This window comes from Megalobrama amblycephala, linkage group LG15 (genome assembly GCF_018812025.1).
Source record: "Megalobrama amblycephala isolate DHTTF-2021 linkage group LG15, ASM1881202v1, whole genome shotgun sequence".
Classification (NCBI taxonomy): domain Eukaryota; kingdom Metazoa; phylum Chordata; class Actinopteri; order Cypriniformes; family Xenocyprididae; genus Megalobrama; species Megalobrama amblycephala.
In genome coordinates, this window is record NC_063058.1 from 14,209,152 (window position 1) to 14,229,936 (window position 20,785).

At 38.1% G+C, this 20,785-nt stretch overlaps 1 protein-coding gene across 4 annotated transcripts in view; it reads right to left on the reverse strand.

Moving 5' to 3' along the window:
- The window catches only part of abcc8 (ATP-binding cassette, sub-family C (CFTR/MRP), member 8), a 101,165-nt gene that overhangs the window by 24,176 nt on the left and 56,204 nt on the right, over window positions 1–20,785 (reverse strand). For all 4 annotated transcript variants that reach the window (XM_048159220.1, XM_048159219.1, XM_048159221.1 and 1 more), the window contains 6 exons: window positions 17,610–17,642; window positions 7,862–7,894; window positions 4,995–5,093; window positions 1,831–1,915; window positions 1,311–1,391; window positions 1,097–1,234 (listed from right to left, as the gene is read on the reverse strand). In XM_048159220.1, the coding sequence (XP_048015177.1) occupies window positions 1,097–1,234; window positions 1,311–1,391; window positions 1,831–1,915; window positions 4,995–5,093; window positions 7,862–7,894; window positions 17,610–17,642 (469 nt within the window). The remainder of the gene's footprint in view (window positions 1–1,096; window positions 1,235–1,310; window positions 1,392–1,830; window positions 1,916–4,994; window positions 5,094–7,861; window positions 7,895–17,609; window positions 17,643–20,785) is intronic.

A 20,785-nucleotide genomic window follows, 5' to 3' on the forward strand; every position in this document is an offset into this window, starting at 1 on the left:
TTTCTTTTCCACTGAAGAAAGAAAGACATGAACATCTTAGATGACATGGGGGTGAGGAAAAAATTATTTGAAAGTGAACTAATCCTTTAAGTCTCAATATTATCCAAATTTAACTTCTAAAGTAAATGTAACTTGTTTTACTAGAAATAAAAAAGCAAAACAATGGAAATGAATGGGGCCCATTTGTAAACAATAAAATACCCACTGTTTCAAAAGTATGACCACAGGATGTGAACAATATGCACGTTGTTTGCCATGACAACATAATGCCTGAACCCTAAATCTATCTAAAAGTTTTGAGAACAACTTTACAGCTCAAATAATACACAAGTTTTAACAATAAAATGAGTGTTAATGCTTTTAAAAAACTGTAAGACCTATATTTCTGCTGTTAAATCCTCCAAAAATCCTACACTTGTACTGCAATTAAAAAAAATGTGTCTGGATGAGGAACATTTCTTGTCTTTGAAAAACAATATCAGGTTAGGTAGAAGAGAACTATTTGCTTATTCTAAACCTGAAGTGACCTTATTTCAGTTGAATGGCTTTGGTTTGGTCAGCAGTTTGATTCCTGTCATTGCAAACAGTGGCCAAATGGGGATTTAATTTGATTTTTTTTTTTTTTTTCTGTAGACCAGATGGTCTATTTTGCTCAAATTCAATGTATAATGAATTGTGTTAGTAGGATTTGCAGTTGAAAACGTGACAGAAACAAAATTAATTCATCCTTTACAACAGACTCTTGTATTGGACTATAAATAAAATACGTAACAGGATTCCTCAGAAATAATTTCTATAGCTTCATCGGGTAGATGACAGGTGATGAATGAAGGTGAATAATTCATAAGTATAACTCAAGCTTTGTGAGATTTGACTTTTAAATTAGGCTTCAACATCTCATAGCTCAACTATTCTTTAATTCCTTTGTGTCTTCACTCTACCATTTCCAATTTACCAGAAGAGTCAGAGATCCAGGTCTGCTGTTCTGCCAATGAGGATTTTTAAACCTGATCTACCCATCAAAATTCTGACCAACTGTTTAAATGACGTTCTATAGGGGAAGAAGTTTGAATAAGTGCGTTTGCATATGAAATACCCAGTCTGCGTGAGGGAGATACTGCAGTTTGTGTGTCACGAGCACCACCGTTCTCTTCTCCTCTCTCAGTAGTTTAAGAATACCCTCCTGCATCAGGTGATCACTCAGGTGAATATCCAGTGCTGAGAAAGGATCATCCTATGATAAAAGAAAAAAATGAACTCACTTAAGTCTCACTTCATTGCTTTGTGTGTATAGATGGTTCTGGACTTACCAAAAACACCACATTGGTAGTTTGATAAAGAGCTCGAGCTACACTGATTCGTTGCCTCTGGCCTCCAGAAAGAATAATGCCCTAGAAAGAAGAAAGAATAGGAATAAGAAAGTTAACAGCAAGGCTGTATTGATTACACACCTCAATAAGAAGGAGGCAGATGGTAGAAGTTGTTACGGTAACTGTTCCACACAAAAATGGCATGTGGATTGATCGTGTTGACTTAGTCGACACTCTTTAAATGAGGCTGCTTTTAGGTACAACCTGAAAGCCATTTACGACATTAAGCTGCCTTAAATGTGACCTGAGCTAAAAACCTGAATGAGTGAGAGTAAACAACGAGACAGCTGTATTTTAAAGGCTACCTGGATACTAAATCATGAGGTTGTCTCAAACTGAATATGTATGTTTATTAGTGGAATTCAATATGACACATCATAACTGAAATTCAACCATACGCAGTACTAAAACCATTCCAGATGGCTGGTAATGAAATGCGTCACATGGGCTGCACACTGACCCGCTCTCCGATCTCTGTCTGGTCCCCTTGGGGCAGGATGTCAATGTCCGGCTGGAGAGAACATGCTTCAATTACTGCTTTGTACCTGGAAACAACAAAAGATGAGACAGAAGCACAGCTGGCTAGACACTTAACACTATGGGGTAATCTACCTTTATTACTTTTTAAAATATTGATGTTGAAATAAAATTGGTGGTTAATAATAAATGACTGATTCACAGCATGGACACTGTCATTGATATAATAGTATTTAAACATTTCAACCGGTATTAAAATTACAGACAAACACTAAAAATGTTATAAACTAAAGTATGCCATTTTGGACTGGGCCAAAAACCAGATTTCCCTCCAAATTTCACTCAGATCATTTATTGAAATTTCGGTGTCTGAACAATGTGCAAGTTTTAAGAAATTGCCTGTCCACAATAATGTGAAAATTTACATAACACAAATCACAGTCAGTCAGAACATCTGTAATGTTTAATATACAGAAATACTAAATGGGACAGTTGAATCTCAGACCAATGAGTTCTCTTTGTGGGTGGGGCTACCAAACAGAAGTGACCAGCACAATATCTGGTCATTCACTGTGGTCGCAGTTAGCTAAGAGAAAACATAGAATGAGATGATTATTGTGTAAAATTTGATGGTAAACAAAGATACTTAAAATGTCATAACTGGATCTTCCGGTCAAACATCAGAATTCTCTCTGGTGGCTTATCCCGGATTCCTCCAATCATTTAGCCTGCTTAAACCTGCCACTTTATACAATAGCAAAGTCACATTAAGATCTGCCCACATCTCAAAATCCAATCAACAACCGATGGATTGAAAATGTAATTTTTTCCCTTTTGCGATACACTGTAAAAATGAATTGTTGGTTTAACTTAAAAAAGTAAGTTACCTGGTTGCCTTAAAATTTTGAGTTCACTGAAATTAAAAATTTGAGTTAATACAATGAAGGCGATTGGTTTAATCAACAGAAACTCAAAATGTTATGTTATCTGAACTACATTAATTATCTAAGTTGATTTAAAGGTGCAATATGTAAGAATTTTGCAGTAAAATATCCAAAAACCACAAGGCCAGTGTTATATATTTTGTTCACTTGGGTATTTAAAATATCCCAAATGTTTCCAATTATTTGTAAATCGTGAGAAAATTGCAATTTTAACCAAGGCTCCGGGACGTGTGAGGAGTCGCCTCTCAATTGCGTCATACCCGCGTTACCCTCGGTTTCCGGTTTTATTTTGTAGAAACCATGGAAACACCAAAGACGCCTTAATATTTACATGTTTTAATAGGCAAGAGAACAACTGTTTCGTTATATTTATAGACAGAAAACTAATTGTTGTTATATAGCTCAACACGTTTTTTTGCGAGTACCATGCTTTACCATGGCTCAGAGAAAAACACTACTTTGTGAAGTAGCTAACATAGCATAATCAGATGCAGCTTTATTTTTAGTAACAGTAATACAGAATTTTCTCCATGATACAACACATTTTAAAATTAATTTCATGCCATTTATCAACACAAGCCATCCAGCATTTAATATGATATTCTAAAATCGATCTAGCTTACTGCAGTGTGCAACAAGTATCTGGCAGAAGCCACTGAGTGAACGCACAGAGTAACGTTATAACATTTTCAACACACTCAATTGTATCTAATATGATAAACAGAGCTGTGTTACCTCATACGCTTAAAAATGAAAAACTGGAAACGCGGAAGCAGCGCCGGCGTGTGTTGCGCAATCGCCCCAGCGGCCTCGTTCATCTCCCACAACACTCGGTCCTGCTCTGCTTCATACTACAGTTACGTTAATAATTGCATCCATGAACATGACTTCTTCCTGAGCCCTATCCGGATTATTTCCACCGGCTGTGAAGTGAAGACCACATGTCCCAAGATGCCGCGCTCAAACTTGGCATCATCAAGCTACGCCTTTGTTTTGAATAGGCCTATAGCGACCTCTAGCGGACAGAAAATATTACATATTGCACCTTTAACAAAAGAAAAAAATGATATGATTACAAATCATGAAAATTTTTTTACAGTGTAGTTTCACTCAGATACGAAAGAAAACTTGCTACTTCCATTTCTACAAGACTTCAAGAAAGTTGTCTGTCCACAATAATGTGAAACTGTGCACAAATTTGTGATGTTTAACATACAGCGATATTATATGGGACTGTTGACAAATTAGATTTCTTTTGCGGAGCTACCCAATAGACCAGCAAAATATCCTTTCGCTCATCATGATCTCAGTTAGTTAGGACAAAACTTACAATAAGATGAAAATAGTGTAAAATACATTGGTATGCAGATATTAGCCAATCATAACAGAGATCATTTACATATAAAAGTCTTAAAGGTATGACTAAAAACAGACAGTTTAATTCTAAAGGTCAAAGAGAGGAAAATGGTCATGCAAAATTAAATGAGTGGAAGAAACCTTAACTAAAGGTGCGGTTACATTTACCATTGCTTGCCAATTTCTTTTTTCTGACAGAATACAGTATATTTAATAGGAAGCTGCATGATCGGGGAACTTTTCCCACACATCGTGTTCAGTTTTTCACAGAAATTTGTGCATTAAGCATCTGAGTGCTGCTTGGTTTGACAGTGACTTCTGTGTGAACTGTGCTCCATACTTCACCACATTATTAACAATGGGCTTTTCGCCCGACAATTTTCGCTAATGTGACTGCACCTTAACATTAAAAGCGGACTATAAACATAGAATGTGTCCTCATGTACTGTACATTGAGTACAGACACCATTGACATGTGCCAGCTGCTGAGGCTCCAGGGAAGGGGAATATACAACAGAGATTATGAGAAGCGTCAACTCAGAGAGACACTTACTGAGGGCCACATCTGTCTAATGACTGTTACTAAAATTTAAAGAGGCGAGAACGATTGAGTGTCAGATGGAGAAAGAGGACGCTTTTCTATTGACAAATGGACAAGGGGGAATATAAACGAGACAAAAAGGCATAGTAAACACTTGACTTTTGTACATCACTAGGGTAACAGGGAGCTAGACACAGGTTAATGCATATGGAAGGCACATTTGGCACAAATGTTGTACCCAGTCGGCATATGGTGACATTTTTGTTATATTATTGTGTGGGCAGAAAGTAAATGAAGGTCATTTACCTTTGCTTTATTAAAGGCATCTCAAAAGTGATGTTCTCCGCTAGTGTGGTGTTTAGGAGCCAGGGCTTCTGGGAAGCGTATGCCACAGCACCTCTTTTCCTGTCAGAGGGGTTGCCATAACATCAGTGACCTCCTTCACAACACCAATGTTGCTCTTAAATATAAAAGAAAGGCTTGTTCAAGCTTTTATTAATATTTTTTTTTAATAAATCTGACCTACATAAAGAATGATCATTTAAAAAAATTATAATTCTGTGATAATTTACCTCATGTTGTTCCAAACCCGAATGCTGTTGTTTATCAACCCATGAACTCTCAAGTCGCACCCAACCTGCACTATAGGTGCCATATTTAATTTAAGAGCTCGAATGGAGGAGATTTTTTTTTTTTTTTTTTTTTTTTTTTTTATAAATAACATCTTACATTTCATCTGCTACTTACTGCCACTTTTTTCTTTTGTCCTTGGTGGTAACTATGAACTGTTGTTCGGTATGGTGATTATTAATATTTGGTTATTTTAGTGTTATTTATATACTATTAAAGTATTATTACATTTAGTGTCAGTTTAATACTGGACATGTATTTATTAATACTTGGAATTAGCTTTTATTTTTACATTTTTAGTTTCCATTTTACATTTAGTTTAAGTTTTTGTAATTTTGTCATGTACTTTAATATTTTTTGTTTTCATATAAATTTTTATTTAGCTTTAATTTTTTATTTTTTTATTTTAGTTTTAGTTTTTGTTAATAATAATCCAATTCTGTACAATTAGCTTGTTAGTGCATTAGCATTTAAAAAAAAAAAAAGTTCCAAAAATAATATATATGGAGCCCCACACATGACATGCGAACAAATACATATATAAATTGGGGCTGGTAAGCGATTATTTTTTTTTAATATAATTAATTTCATGATGTGGCGATTAATTAATTTAATTAATCAAAAATGTATTGTACATCAAATTTGGCTGAGAAATTATCCCCAAAAGGTCATTTAAAGTCATTATTGTGTAAAGCATCAAATAGACATTACAAAAAATAGATTCAGAAAGAAATATTTTATTTGATTCAACATAGAATTTATTACACAAACATTTGGACCATGAGGATCATGAGTGACTGAATTTAGATTTTTGGGTGATCTTATTTTATTTTTATTTATTTATTTATTTTTCAATATGGAAATATGAAACTGAAAGTAAACATGGTCAACTGATGTTTTATGAATCATTTCCTTAGAGAAGGCTACCAGGAAAGCTAGGTTACAAGGTTTAATCAGTTAATTCACATGCACATTTATTATTAATGTGGGGGGCGACGCTTCACGCAGGCACTAGTGCTGTATGACTATATGTATCACTTTTATTTCCTTTTTCCTTTTTTATTTAAAATATTCACAAACTTGTTAACTATAGCCCATCATGAACTATAGGCTATACAGGCGCTGAGCACCCACGGAGATATATAAAAACATGAGATATTCTCCATTCATTTTAACCAATAAAAAACGACAGCAGCTTTCAGACGTGACATTCTTTTCATCTTTATAGTTTACTTAAGGAGGTTACTATGGCATTTTTTTTAATGACGCATGTTGAGTGCGCATCAATGTAATACATTAACATGAGTGTGGGCACCAACCAGCAGAATCATGAATTGGCACCTATTTTCAAATATTTGAATGTGTTTTGTCGTTTAAATCATGTCAATTGTTCTATAACGCGTGATGGGTGCTGCCACCGCAGTTTAATCTGTCGGATTAAAGTCTAAATTCACCAATTTCTCCCAAAATAAAAGTAAGGGTCGGTGAACTGGGAAAAGAACAGAGCAAACTTTATAGTTAATAAACATTTCCAAAAACATCAGTGTGTATTTAACCAAATGGATTTTTGGCTAGTAGCTACTTAATGTCTATTTAAATGTCTGACACTTAAAATAAACTTTATGTGGTTGAAAACACTGAAATTCAGATCGATCGCCTTTTGCCTTTCATATCTTGAATTTTATGGACATTCTAACTGCATTCTATAGGCTATATCACACAGCGTGTTGTTGCCCTGCATTATATTCATATAAGTCATCTGTATAAAATGTCAGATGACCTATACAGGTTTAGGGGCGGGGGAAGTGTGTTAAATGAGTTAAAAATTTTAACGTGTAATTAACACATTAAATTCACAGCCCTAATTATATATATATATTTATATTATGGAAAAAATTTATATTGTCACCATGAATTATGAATTCATTCTCTCGTTTTCATTGAATCGTGGCCACGAATTAAGCTTTCTTTTCCCACAACTTAATTAATTCCCTCAACTTAGTAAATTGTGGCAACGTTGTACTAGTTCGTTCCCTCATTTTGATCTAACTAAAACAAGGGAACGAATTATTACAATGTGGCCATGATTTAGTAAAATGAGCAAACTAATTATTATATCGTGTGCATGATTTAGTAAAACGAAGAGATAAATTACTATATCATTCGCACGATTTACTTAAAATGAGAGAACGAATTAGTAAAACATACTGACGTAATAGTAAGTCCTGGGAACTAATTGTTAATCCGTGGCCACAATATACACATTTTTCTCACATGTCAGGCTCAGTACTTAGAAGTTTGGAACGACATGAGTTAATATCATCATTTTTAGTAAACTGTTCCTTTAAAATTTACTGTGTGTTCTAACAAACAGTTAGATGTCAGTATCTATGTCCTATGGTGATAATTAACCTTTCTGATTACTGATTACTTTCTGATTACTGGTTATTTATTTTCCCTTTAGTATTCTGAAATAGCTTTAAAATAATAACATTACAATTAGTTAATCATGTCTCATGTGGCATATGTGTTTGTTTACACACCTGATATCCCCCTCTGCAGCTGCATCTGTGGGGCTGAAAACAAAAATACATAAATACCACTTTAAGAGACTCCCCTGAAGCATCATAAAAAGACATTTACACACACAAGCATTGCCGAGCATATCACAGTGACCCCTGCCGTACATTTCTCTCAGCACCACGCTTCATATTAAACCTGAAGTACTGCTGCTGATGCCATGTAATAGGAGGCTGGAGAGGTGCTGTGTAATCATGTATGGGTGAATCGCAATGCAGTGCAGCTGACCCAATTAATGTTTATATAGGGATGAGTAGTGAGAAAGACTCTTAATGGATTTGTCTACTGAGCATTATGTTGTCCTTGAGAACATGTAGAAGGCAGAAAAAGATAAAGTTTTATTGGATTATTGATTTGTAGAGTTGCATAATTAAAACGATCAAGGCTATGTTTGAAATAGCATACTACTATACTATTTCTGCAGTATGCATACGGTGCACTATACAGTATGTGAACACAAACTATATTATAACAAAGTGCACTGCATGTATTACTGTGTAATACACAGTGCTCGACCTTGTATTTCAACTAAACCAAGCAAAATCAACTTTCATTTTTAACATTTCTTTTTTTAAATCATTTGATTAGTCTTGCCAAAAGTTATTTTTACACAAAACTGAAAAAAAAAAAAAAAAAAAATTCTATGTTTAAACTCGCAATTGCGATTTATAAAGTCGGAATTGCAAGATATAAACTTGCAATTGCGTGTTATGGTCAGAATTGCGAGATATAAACTAGCAATTCTGAGAAAAAAAAAAAAAAAACTTTTTTTCCTCAGAATTGGACTTTATAACTCGGAATTGAAAAAAGTCGCAATTATCTTAAATCTTAAAATGTTGGTAACACTTAATTTTACAGTGCTGTAGTTACACGTTACTACATGTACTTACTATTGTAATAACAGTAAATTATGCATAATTACAAGTTACTAACCCTAAAAAAAATCCCTAACCCTAACTGTAACTCTATAGTAAGTACATGAAGTTAATTAATAGCACTCAGTACTTATTTGAGTAATTACAATGTAATTACGGCACTGTAAATTAAAGTGTAACCAAAATGTTTCATTCTGTGGTGGAAACAAGCTATCATATGAATCAAGGTTCAATCACTATTGAATTTTGTTTCGATTTTGAACTTTTGAATCAATGATTCCAAAAAAGTTGGGACATTGTACAAATTGTGAATAAAAACAGAATGCAATGATGTGGAAGTTTCAAATTTGTTGTCAAATAGATTACATATTTAAACTGAGAAAATGTATAATTTTAAGGGAAAAATAAGTTGATTTTAAATTTCATGGCATCAATACATCTCAAAAAAGTTGGGACAAGGCCATGTTTACCACTGTGTGGCATCCCCTCTTCTTTTTATAACAGTCTGCAAACGTCTGGGGACTGAGGAGACAAGTTGCTCAAGTTTAGGAATAGGAATGTTGTCCCATTCTTGTCTAATACAGGCTTCTAGTTGCTCAACTGTCTTAGGTCTTCTTTGTGGCATCTTCCTCTTTATGATGCGCCAAATGTTTTCTATGGGTGAAAGATCTGGATGGCAGGCTGGCCATTTCAGTACCCGGATCCTTCTTCTACGCAGCCATGATGTTGTAATTGATGCAGTATGTGGTCTGGCATTGTCATGTTGGAAAATGCAAGTGTCATGATCACCAGTTGGAGTGCCCTGGTTGGTCACTAGAGGGCACTCCAACCCGGACTGTTCCCCACCACACTTGTGGACTTCATTCCCCATAACCCACTTCCCGGACTCATTATTCCGTTCATTGCACCCAGCTGTTTTGTGTTTCATCATTAGTGTCTGTCTATTTATACCTGGTTTGTTTCTGCTTTTGTGATTGTGGTTTCACTTAATGTCACCGGCTTCTGTTGTTGTTTTTTCTTTGTTTTGTATGGACTGATCTTTGGATTTTGACCCGTGCCTGTTTGGATTACGTGTTTGGATATGGATCTGCATATGGATCTTACCTTCTTGTCTTTGTGCCATCCATGACAGAAACCACAATCATGCTAGATCCAGCAGCGGAAGGAGCCGGCCATCTGCTGGGGCTGGGGAGGGTCAGGCCTATTTGACTACACTTCGCCAGAGGAGAATGGAGGTGAGGGCCTTCACCCAGAAGTTCTGGTCACGGGCGGAGAGGTTTAATCTCCCTGATGCGGTCCTCAAGGACATATTTAATAACTGCTTAGATGACTCTGCCGCAGTGGGAGATGGAGCTGGTGAAGGGGTTACATTTCTGGAATTTCTCTAATTACCTGTATCTGCGTAAGAATGGGCAGATTCGGTTACCTCCAGCACCCGCTCCAGCCCATCAGTCCACTCGTGAGCCCGCTCCAGCCCGTGTGTCCGCTCCAGAGCCCGCTCCAGCCCGTGAGTCCGCTCCAGAGCCCGCTCCAGCCCGTGAGTCCGCTCCAGAGTCTGCTCCAGCCCGTGAGTCAACTCCAGAGCCCGCTCCAGGCCGTGAGTCCGCTCCAGAGCCCGCTCCAGAGCCCGCTCCAGGCCGAGAGTCTGCTCCAGAGCCCGATCCAACCCGTGAGTTCGCTCCAGAGCCTACAGAGGAAGTGGGCACAGAGTTACCGCCTCACCCACGTAAAAGGAGGAAGAGGAGGAGGAAGGCTTCCTTCATCCCTCAAGGCATGGAGGCCTTCCCAGAGCCCGCTCCAGCCCGTAAGTCCGCTCCAGAGTTGCACGCTTTTCCTGTCAGTCCTGCCATGGCCAAACAGGCTGCCTTCACCTTCTATGTTTTGGTGGTCCTGCGTGCCTGGAGGATACATTCAGGCTCCTTTGACCATGGACCAGTCTGCCAGCCTGAGCCTGTTGCCGTCCCGGAGCAGCCCGAGCCCGCTGCCGTCCCAGAGCAGCCCGCTCTCCATGTCAGTCTGGTCATGGCCCAGAGGGCTGTCTTAACCTTTTACGTTTTGGCGGTCTTGCGTGCCTGGAGGATACACTCAAGTTTTTTTGACTCTGGACCAGTCTGCCAGCCCGAGCCCACTGCCGTCCCAGAGCAGCCCGTTGCCATCCCAGAGCTGCCTACTCTCCCTGATATGGCCACGGAGGCCGTCACGAGCAGCCCACTCTCCCTGATACGGCCACGGAGGCCGTCACCGAGCAGCCCGCTCTCCCTGATATGGTCACGGAGCCCCCTTGGTCTGCCCTGTCGGCGCCACCCAAGCCGTCTGCCCTGCCGGTGCCACCCATGCTTCAAGATCCACCCCCAAACCTGCTGAAGCCCGCCTGGTCAGTTCCTCCAGCACCGCCCTGGCATTCAGCTAGGACTCCAGACCTGCTGTAACCCGCCTGGTCAGTTCCTCCAGCACCGCCCTGGCACTCAGCCCGGACTCCAGACCTGCTGGAACCTGCCTGGTCAGTTCCTCCAGCACTGCCCTGGCATTCAGCCAGGACTCCAGACCTGCTGGCACCCGCCTGGTCAGTTCCTCCAGTACCGCCCTGGCACTCAGCCAGGACCCCGACCTTCTTGGAGCCCCCGTGGTCTGTTCCTCCGGCTCCCCCCTGGCCTTCGGTCGGGGGCTCTGGACCTGGCCCGCCATCCCTCCCCCTGGTCCTCCTCTGGTCCACCTCCCTCCTGAGAGTTTTGTTTTGTGTTTGGTCAGGTGGAGCGTCTGGTAGCCGTTGAGAGGGGGTACTGTCATGATCACCAGTTGGAGTGCCCTGGTTGGTCACTAGAGGGCACTCCAACCTGGACTGTTCCTCACCACACTTGTGGACTTCATTCCCCATAACCCACTTCCTGGACTCATTATTCCGTTCATTGCACCCAGCTGTTTTGTGTTTCATCATTAGTGTCTGTCTATTTATACCTGGTTTGTTTCTGCTTTTGTTATTGTGGTTTCGTTTATTGTCACTGGCTTTTGTTTCTGTTTTCTTTGCTTTATGTGGACTGCTCTGTGTACTTTGACCCTCGCCTGCCTGGATTATGTTTGTGGATTTCCCAATTAAAGCTGCATTTGGATCTAACCTTCTTATCTCCGTGCCAATCCATGACAGCAAGGTCTTCCCTGAAAGAGACAACGTCTGGATGGGAGCATATGTTGTTTTAGAACTTGGATATACCTTTCAGCATTGATGGTGCCTTTCCAGATGTGTAAGCTGCCCATGCCACACGCACTCATGCAACCCCATACCATCAGAGATGCAGGCTTCTGAACTGAGCGCTGATAACAACTTGGGTTGTCCTTGTCCTCTTTAGTCCAGATGACATGGTGTCCCAGTTTTCCAAAAAGAACTTCAAATTTTGATTCGTCTGACCACAGAACAGTTTTCCACTTTGCCACAGTCCATTTTAATGAGCCTTGGCCCAGAGAAAACGTCTGCGCTTCTGGATCATGTTTAGATATGGCTTCTTTTTTGACCGGCAACGGTGAATGGCACGGTGGATTGTGTTCACCGACAATGTTTTCTGGAAGTATTCCTGAGCCCATGTTGTGATTTCCATTACAGTAGCATTCCTGTATGTGATGCAAGGGCCCGAAGATCACGGGCATCCAATATGGTTTTCCGGCCTTGACCCTTACGCACAGAGATTGTTCCAGATTCTCTGAATCTTTGGATGATATTATGCACTGTAGATGATGATAACTTCAAACTCTTTGCAATTTTTCTCTAAGAAACTCCATTCTGATATTGCTCCACTATTTTTCACCGCAGCATTGGGGGAATTGGTGATCTTCTGCCCATCTTGACTTCTGAGAGACACTGCCACTCTGAGAGGCTCTTTTTATACCCAATCATGCTGCCAATTGACTTAATAATTTGCAAATTGGTCCTTATATGTACATTTAACTTTTCCGGCCTCTTATTGCTACCTGTCCCAACTTTTTTGGAATGTGTAGCTCTCATGAAATCCAAAATGAGCCAATATTTGGCATGACATTTCAAAATGTCTCACTTTCAACATTTGATATGTTATCTATATTCTATTGTGAATAAAATATAAGTTTATGAGATTTGTAAATTATTGCATTCCTTTTTTATTCACAATTTGTACAGTGTCCCAACTTTTTTGGAATCGGGTTTGTATTTTTTAGCAGTAAACATTGATTCAATTTTTTTTTTTTTTTTTTTTTTTTTTTTTTTTTTTTTTTTTTTTAGCATTTTAAAGGATTAGTCCACTTTTAAATAAACTTTTCCTGATAATTTTCTCACCCCCATGTCATCCAAAATGTTCATGTCTTTCTTTCTTCAGTCAAAAAGAAATAAAGGTTTTTGATGAAAACATTCCAGGATTATTCTCCTTAATAATAATAATGGACTTCAATGGCCTCCAGATGGTTGAAGGTCAAAATGACAGTTTCAGTGCAGCTTCAAAGGGCTTTAAACGATACCAGACGAGGAATAAGGGTCTTATCTAGCGAAACGATCGATCATTTTCGGAAAAAATACAACTGTATATGCTTTATAAACACAAAATATCGCAGAAACCGGAAGTACGTTCAAGGCATTCTTTCAAACGCTTACGCTGTATGTCCTACGCCTTCCCTATTCTACTTACGAGCACCGTGGCACCTGGCACCGTGTATGTTCTGTAAGTAAAATTGTTTTCATTTTTGTAAATACACTAAAAAATACTGGGTTAAAAACAACCCAAGTTGGGTTGAAAATGGACAAACCCAGCAATTGGGTTGTTTTAACCCAGCAGTTGGGTTAAATGTTTGCCCAACCTGCTGGGTAGTTTTATTTAACTCAACTATTGTTTAAAAATGGCTGTATTGCTTGCTTAAAATGAAACCAAAGTATGTTGGAAATTAACATGTATTAATATGTTTAATAAATGAACATTTATTAATAAGTTTAATTAATTATAATTAAACATTAAACATGTATTAAATTGCTTATGATTGATTATTGATTATTATTGTTTCCTTTAGTGTCAGATTTTTAATTTCCAACCTATTTTGGGTTCATTTTAAGCCAGCCATATAGTAATTTTTAAACAATATTTGCATTAAATAAAACTGCCAAGCATGTTGGGCAAACATTTAACCCAATATTTTTAGAGTGTAGAATCAATGTTGATGTAAATTTTTTCAATGTTTTTCACAGTGTAATGTTAAAATTTCAATGTGATTTATAAGTATTTTCTTAACCTTTTTACAACTATTAAGAATTAAACACTGTTTCAACATTTTTAAACATTTCAACATATATTCACAGGTAAATGAAACATCATGAATCACAGTGATATCATGACGTTGTTTCAACGACTTCTACAATTTCTTGTTAAAAGTTCAATGGTATTTTGCTAACCTTTTTACAGTCATTCAGCATTAAACGTTTTGGGATTGGGAATGTCACCCTCTCAATTAAATGAATGCATGAGGTCATGTGACATCAATGTACCATAATACAGTTTAAAATGCTTCTTATAGCATCAAGCATGCTGTTTCACATACATTTTTAAACGGTAAACATATACAGATTGTCTACTGCACAGTATGCATAATGCTAGTATTCCATTCCAAACATAACCATTTCCTATTTGAGCTGTGAGAAGAATGGATTGTGATTGGTTGTCAAGATTTATTGGAAAAACTGGCCATCACATATAAAGAATGCTTGCAAGAAAATAACTCTTTTTTTTTTTTTTTTTTTTTTTTTTTATTTAGAAAAGCCAGGCAGCATTTTTTTAAAGTATCCAAATTGCTTTTTCTTTTCAATAAATTGAATGAAATAACAGATGTCTATTTGAAATGTCTCTGTGCATGTCCGGTAATAATACACCTTGGCTTTGTAACGTATGGCATAGTGATTGCTGCCAACAGTAATAAGAGACGTCTATTCTTGGCTGCCATTCCAGCTCAATTGCCAAGAACAGGACAGACACCTACACACAAGCACACTCTCACACACTCACATTCACACACTGTGACAGCGCGTGTTGTTTTATTGATGACCAGGTGGACGCTAACACATTTTATCACCAGCACCAACTGTCAACTTTAAAGTAAAATGCTTTTTAATAGTCCTCCAAAGAGCTAATATCTGCACTGTTCCCTACAGAGTTTATGTATTTAACAGACAGACCAAATGAGTCCACCCATTACAGTAGATAAGAAAGCCATTAAAAAAACAGCTGTCTCAGTTGGAGCCATGGTTTAGCGGTTAGTGTTTGTGCACATACAAGCCAGACAAATCCAGCTGGTGTCATTTCCCGATCTGTGTTTCTCATCATTTTCTGTCCTCATACCACTTACCATTTAAAATGTGGCCAAAACAACAATTGTCTCAAAATTTAGTAAGCAGCATGACTTGATTGCTTTTTAACCACAACATATCCAAAATTAGATATTGCAGGAGGCAGCATACAGTATATTCATTTCCAACAATTTGAGACAAGCTTTGTCTCTGTAGCATGCCGAATATGTCTAAAAAGCTGTTTAGGTAGGTTTTGAGACACAGATATCGACTTGTTAGATTAGCTAATATGCAAGCATTAGAATGAACTGAGTATTAATAGAATATGAAACATGTGAGTGTCTGCTAATGAATTTAATGTACATGAAAACATTTAAAATTGATCAAATTTGTCCATAGAGTCCATAGGGGACATAGTGATGGAGAAAATATGAGATGGGGGTCCAAATTATATTTCAATGCTTTTGCATTTTCTTACTTTTCCCAAGAAACTCTTTTTATGCTCCCCAAGAATTTTACATTCGATCACAATTGCTTTGCTTTGTAAAAGTGCTGCGGTCCCACAAGAAACATTGCTTTCCCTTGCAAAAATGTTATCTCGCAAAAGTTTTGACCTCCTCCAAAAATTTGCATTATCGCACAAAAAGTCATCATTCAAAAGTTTTGTGCTCCCCCAAAAATTTGCATTCGCTCGCAAAAACGTGTTATCTTGCAAAACATTTGCGCTCCCCCCAAAATTCGCATTTGCTCGCAAAAATGTTATTTTGCAAACGTTTTGTGCTCTCCAAGATATTTTCATTCGCTCGCAAAAATGTGTTACATCGCAAGTTTTGTATTCCCCAAGAAATTTGCATTTGCTTGCAAAAAATGTATCTTACAAAACTTTTGTGCTCCCCAAGAAATTTGCATTCGCACGCAAAAATTTTATCAATCAAAAGTTTTGTGATCCCCAAGAAATTTTCATTTGCTCGCAAAATGTTTTGCAAAAAATGTTGTGCTCCCCAAGAAATTGCATTCACTTGCTAAATTATCTCGCAAAACTTTTGTACTCCCTAAAACATTTGCATTCGCTCTCAAAAATGTTATTTTGCCAAAAATGTTGTGCTCCCCAAGAAGTTTGCATTCGCTCACAAAAATGTTTTCTCGCAAAAGTTTTGTGTTCTCCAAGAAATTTGCATTCGCTTGCAAATATATTGTTTTGCAAAAGTTTTGGGCTTTCCCTTGCAAAAAATGTGTTATCTCGCAAAAGTTTTGCATTCCCCTAGAAACTATGCATTCATTTGCAAAACTTTTGCTGTTTTGTAAAAGTGCTGCACTCCCCCAAGATACATTGTTTTCTCTAACAAATACACTGAAATATAGTTCTTCCTCCCACCTTATATTTTTTCCAAGTTTTGCATTCGCTCACAAAACACAATGTTTCTCCAGGAATCGCAAAACTTTTGTAGAGAGAGAGCACAATGTTTCTATGGCAACACAAAAGTTTTGCGAGCTATAACAAAAGCATTGAAATCAGTGGCGTAACTTTGTGGGTGGGACAGGAATATGTATGTGCCATTAGTCCCGAGAGTATGTATATTAGTTAATAAGTACGAGGATCCGCATATGATACTAGATTGTCCTGATGGACCAGTGGCAGCATTTTCGTTTAGCGTGCAAGAGGTTCTGGGTTCTAACCCCAACCATGTATGATTTTTTTTTTTCTCATTAAAACCAAAGATGTTCATTAAGATTGTATATTAAGAGCAGGGATACATTTATGTGTAGCTATTTTGTTTTGTGATTTCAACCTAACAAATAGAGAGTCTCTGCAACAGCGATAGACGAGCACTCAATGAGATTTCAAAAACAACACATTCTAGCGCCAGATCGCCTATTATTAACTCAAATTGATAATCAACTAGAGGTGTTTCTTTTGTATTACATATCCGTGCCACGAGAGGTTTCAAAAAGTGGTCGGGACAATATCGACCCTTTCAAAAAGTGGTAGGGACATGTCCCACCCGTCCCACCCGCAAATTACGCCTATGATTGAAATACAAATTTTCCTTCCATACAATTTTCCCCCTCAACACCATGTCCCTTTAGGAGCTCTGTAAATTCCAGCCAGAATGTTGTTTATGTAGCTGCACATGAAGACAATCATCTTCAATGCTTTCTACACTTTTTCAACGCAATGCATTCTGGTATTGCCATGAAGAATACATGCAATGCTGTCTAAGATTTTAGCCAAAATACACATATGATAATGCTACAATAATGGCAGATATATTATAATATATTATGAATAGTAAAAAGTATTTGTATGTGTTGTAATTATAAAGACCTCATAAAGTAGCTGAGGGTGACTGACGAAACAAAGAAACCAGAAGAAAAAGCGGGGGGATTATGCTAACAAACCACAGAGAAAAGGATCAGCACTGCACAGCATGACAGGACACATCCACACACCCTCATCGTGTACACACAATAATTAACAGGCTCTCTGCGGGATGGGCTAAATGTTTGTGCTTGTGTTTTGCAGCTTCGTAATAAAACAGAACCTACCTTTCACTTCCCTCTCCATCCAAAGTGGGCAGTCTGCAAAATAATACACAGAAAATTAATAACTCAACAAGGAGGAGAAATTAACATGACAAAGATGCTGATGTGCATAGATTCTGATAAACTGTGCTGAAAAATAATCACTTTAAAAAACAAACAAGGATTGTGAACAATGAAATCAATAATAAATAAACTCAATGATTTATCTGTTTAATTGATATTTAAAATTTCTAAGAGATTCCAGTGAATGATAAACATGGTGCTATAATATTGCAAGGATTCTGAAAGGCAAGATACAATGGCGTGCAAAATAACTCTGTAAAGTGAAACTGCTAGAATTGAAATGAGCTCTGAGGCTAAACTAACAGAAATTGTCCTTGAACAGTCAACAGGAATATAAATAAGAGCTTTTCTGCTTCTTGAAGGCATTTGCTGCAGCTGTAGCTCTTATGCTCTGTCCTTTTAAAACGGGGGCATTTCAATATACAGTTCTCTTTAATGTTTTCCCATGTTGGCTTTGTAGTTAAGCTAGGACTCAACATGTTCATTTAAAAGAGGCTGTTTTGGACAGTTGAAGTCTTACTGCAATGTGTTTTCAACTTTTTCACCTTCATTACCTCTTCTTAGTAATTGTTTTAATGGCAATGTACTGTAAACTGTCAATCCACATGAGGGACAACCACAGAAAGCTGATGACGTATGTGGTTCCAGGAAAGTGATTTTTAGACACTATACTGAGAGATGTAATTAGCCAGCGTGTGTCATTATAAAGTGACTGACATTTTTAAAATCATAACATGGCATTTGTAGAGGTGCTAACAGTGCTGGTCCTAGACTTCTGGAGCCCTAAGCAAAACTTTTAACAGGCCCCTCTCAGTGCATTCATAAAAACCTCAACATGACCTTAATCTGTTCTTTCAGAGCAGTTTCACTGTCAACAGTGAGTTGAAACAGTAATGCAATTGTAATACAAATTACAAACAATATGACAAATACAACAGAAAAAAAGATAGAAATGAAATAATTTAGCCTACTAAAATAATAGCCTAAATAAAATAATCAAATGTATAAATAAAACACTACATAGTCTTTAGAATTAAAATATACATTGATTCTTATTAAAGTTACTGAAGTTATTCAGTGAAGAGCAGTGAATGATTCTCTCGTTTTCTTTTGTTGTTTTCAACATTCAATGACAGAGACAGCAGTGGGTTTATTGGCTGCTGTCACTTTAAGACCGAATACACAGATCTGACAAGAATTCGATTACTTTCCTAATTGTTTAAGTTCACTTAAGACATAACGGACTGCATTTAAGTGAAAACTCACCAAGACTAACATTTTGACTTTTTTTTTAAATTCATTTTTTTATTTTTCCATTTAAGGTCAAGCCAGAAGCCCAAAGTAGCCTATACTTGTCCATGCCTGCACAGAAGGACAATCATTACAATGCAAACCTCGGGTCTTTAGTGACCCGGGACGTCATTCACTACCCTCCTCCTCGTTCATTTTTTAAAGTTAGACATCAACCTTCTTTGGTATTCCTCAATCAATTCATTATAAAGAATATAACAAGAAAAAAAATCATAAAATTATAAAAGAATGCCTATTTTTGTATTCATTTTTTTTGTAAAAATTGTATAGGGTCGCAAACGACCCGAGGTTTGTATGAGTGTACATATATTTTTTCTGCACAACAATAATTGAATCTTAGATGACAGAATAAGTGCAATTCACCTTTATTCCACAAGGTGGCAATGTCTGATACACAATGCTGAAGTGACGACTCTTTAGACAGAAAACGGAATAATAAGAGAAACATGAAATGGCTCAGCAATTTACTGCAGAGCGAGTACTGAACGCAAACAAATATGACTGTAACTGTCACTGGATGGATCTGGTGAAGCTGTTAGCGATCGAAATATTGATTTTGAAGCTGCTGAAATTATATAGTTCTGAGAATATGTTTGAGATCGCGAATGGGCTCATATTCGTGACCTCAAACATAAAACTAGCCCATTATTTGCTGAATTTACTGGGAAATGAGCTCTGACGAGGACAGTGATGATGGCATAAAACATCTGCTCAAACTGAACCCTTTCAAGCTCCAAAAGGTAACAAAATATGCTTTATTTTATTCTTCTGTAATTGCTACTCTAATATCAGAGGAGTTTTATATTATCGCGACAGGTAGAGATCCTTCCGTGTTAGATATAGATCTGGGTCGATAAAGACCCGAATATGTAAGAATGATTGGCGAAACAGTCATGCATTTAAGGGTTAACTCCTTTTTAGTCTCAAGCAAGTCTGGCATCCCACACAGCAAAAGAACTCCATGGCGGATCGGCCGTGGAGGTATCACGGCTTCCGGACCGTATCCGCGAACAGACCCGTATCGGCGTCTACTTGCGTGCAGTGACAGATCCGCAACGAAGGCGGATCACGGACCCGCCGTGGCTCCGTGCTGCATCTGCTCCGCATCCGCGATTAAAACCTTACCTCCGCGACGGGTCTGTTTGGGACCCGCAAATTGATACAACCGTTACAGTAAAGGCGCGTGCGCGTCCACGGATCCGACATGGGTCCGCTCAGGATCCGCTGATTGACAGTAGAATTTACGGCGCTGCCCAGAGGCAGAGCTCTGGGCAGTGCCAAAACGAATGTGACAGTCACGCGGGTTTGGCGACTTAATGCGGATCCGCCTAGGAGTCTCCTGCTGTGTGGGATGGGACTGACTACGATAGTCACGTTAAATGATTTGACTGATTCGGATGTTATGTAGGAAACGCGACAGTGCACCGCTTTGGACACGGCATTGTGTTTTCATAATCGTTGGAAAATCAAAAACAAAACTAAAATTCTATTAATCACACAGCACTAGGTATTAAATCATCTTTGAGAGCAAGGGGCCCCCCTGATGGTTCGGGGGCCCTATGCAACTTGCGTACTTTACGTATAGGGAGGACTGGCACTAAGTGCTAACAAAGACTACAGATATAGAAAGACTGTTTGCTTCTATTAGTTATGAATGGGAGAAACTGCAACACGCAATAAGTAAAAGAGCCAATCACTGATTTATAAAGTTGCATAGCTGCCGTTAGAGGCTCCACACCTGAGACTCACGCATAGGACTGTACATGCGCATTGGCTCGTCTAGCCTGAAAAATAAGCTTTTTTTA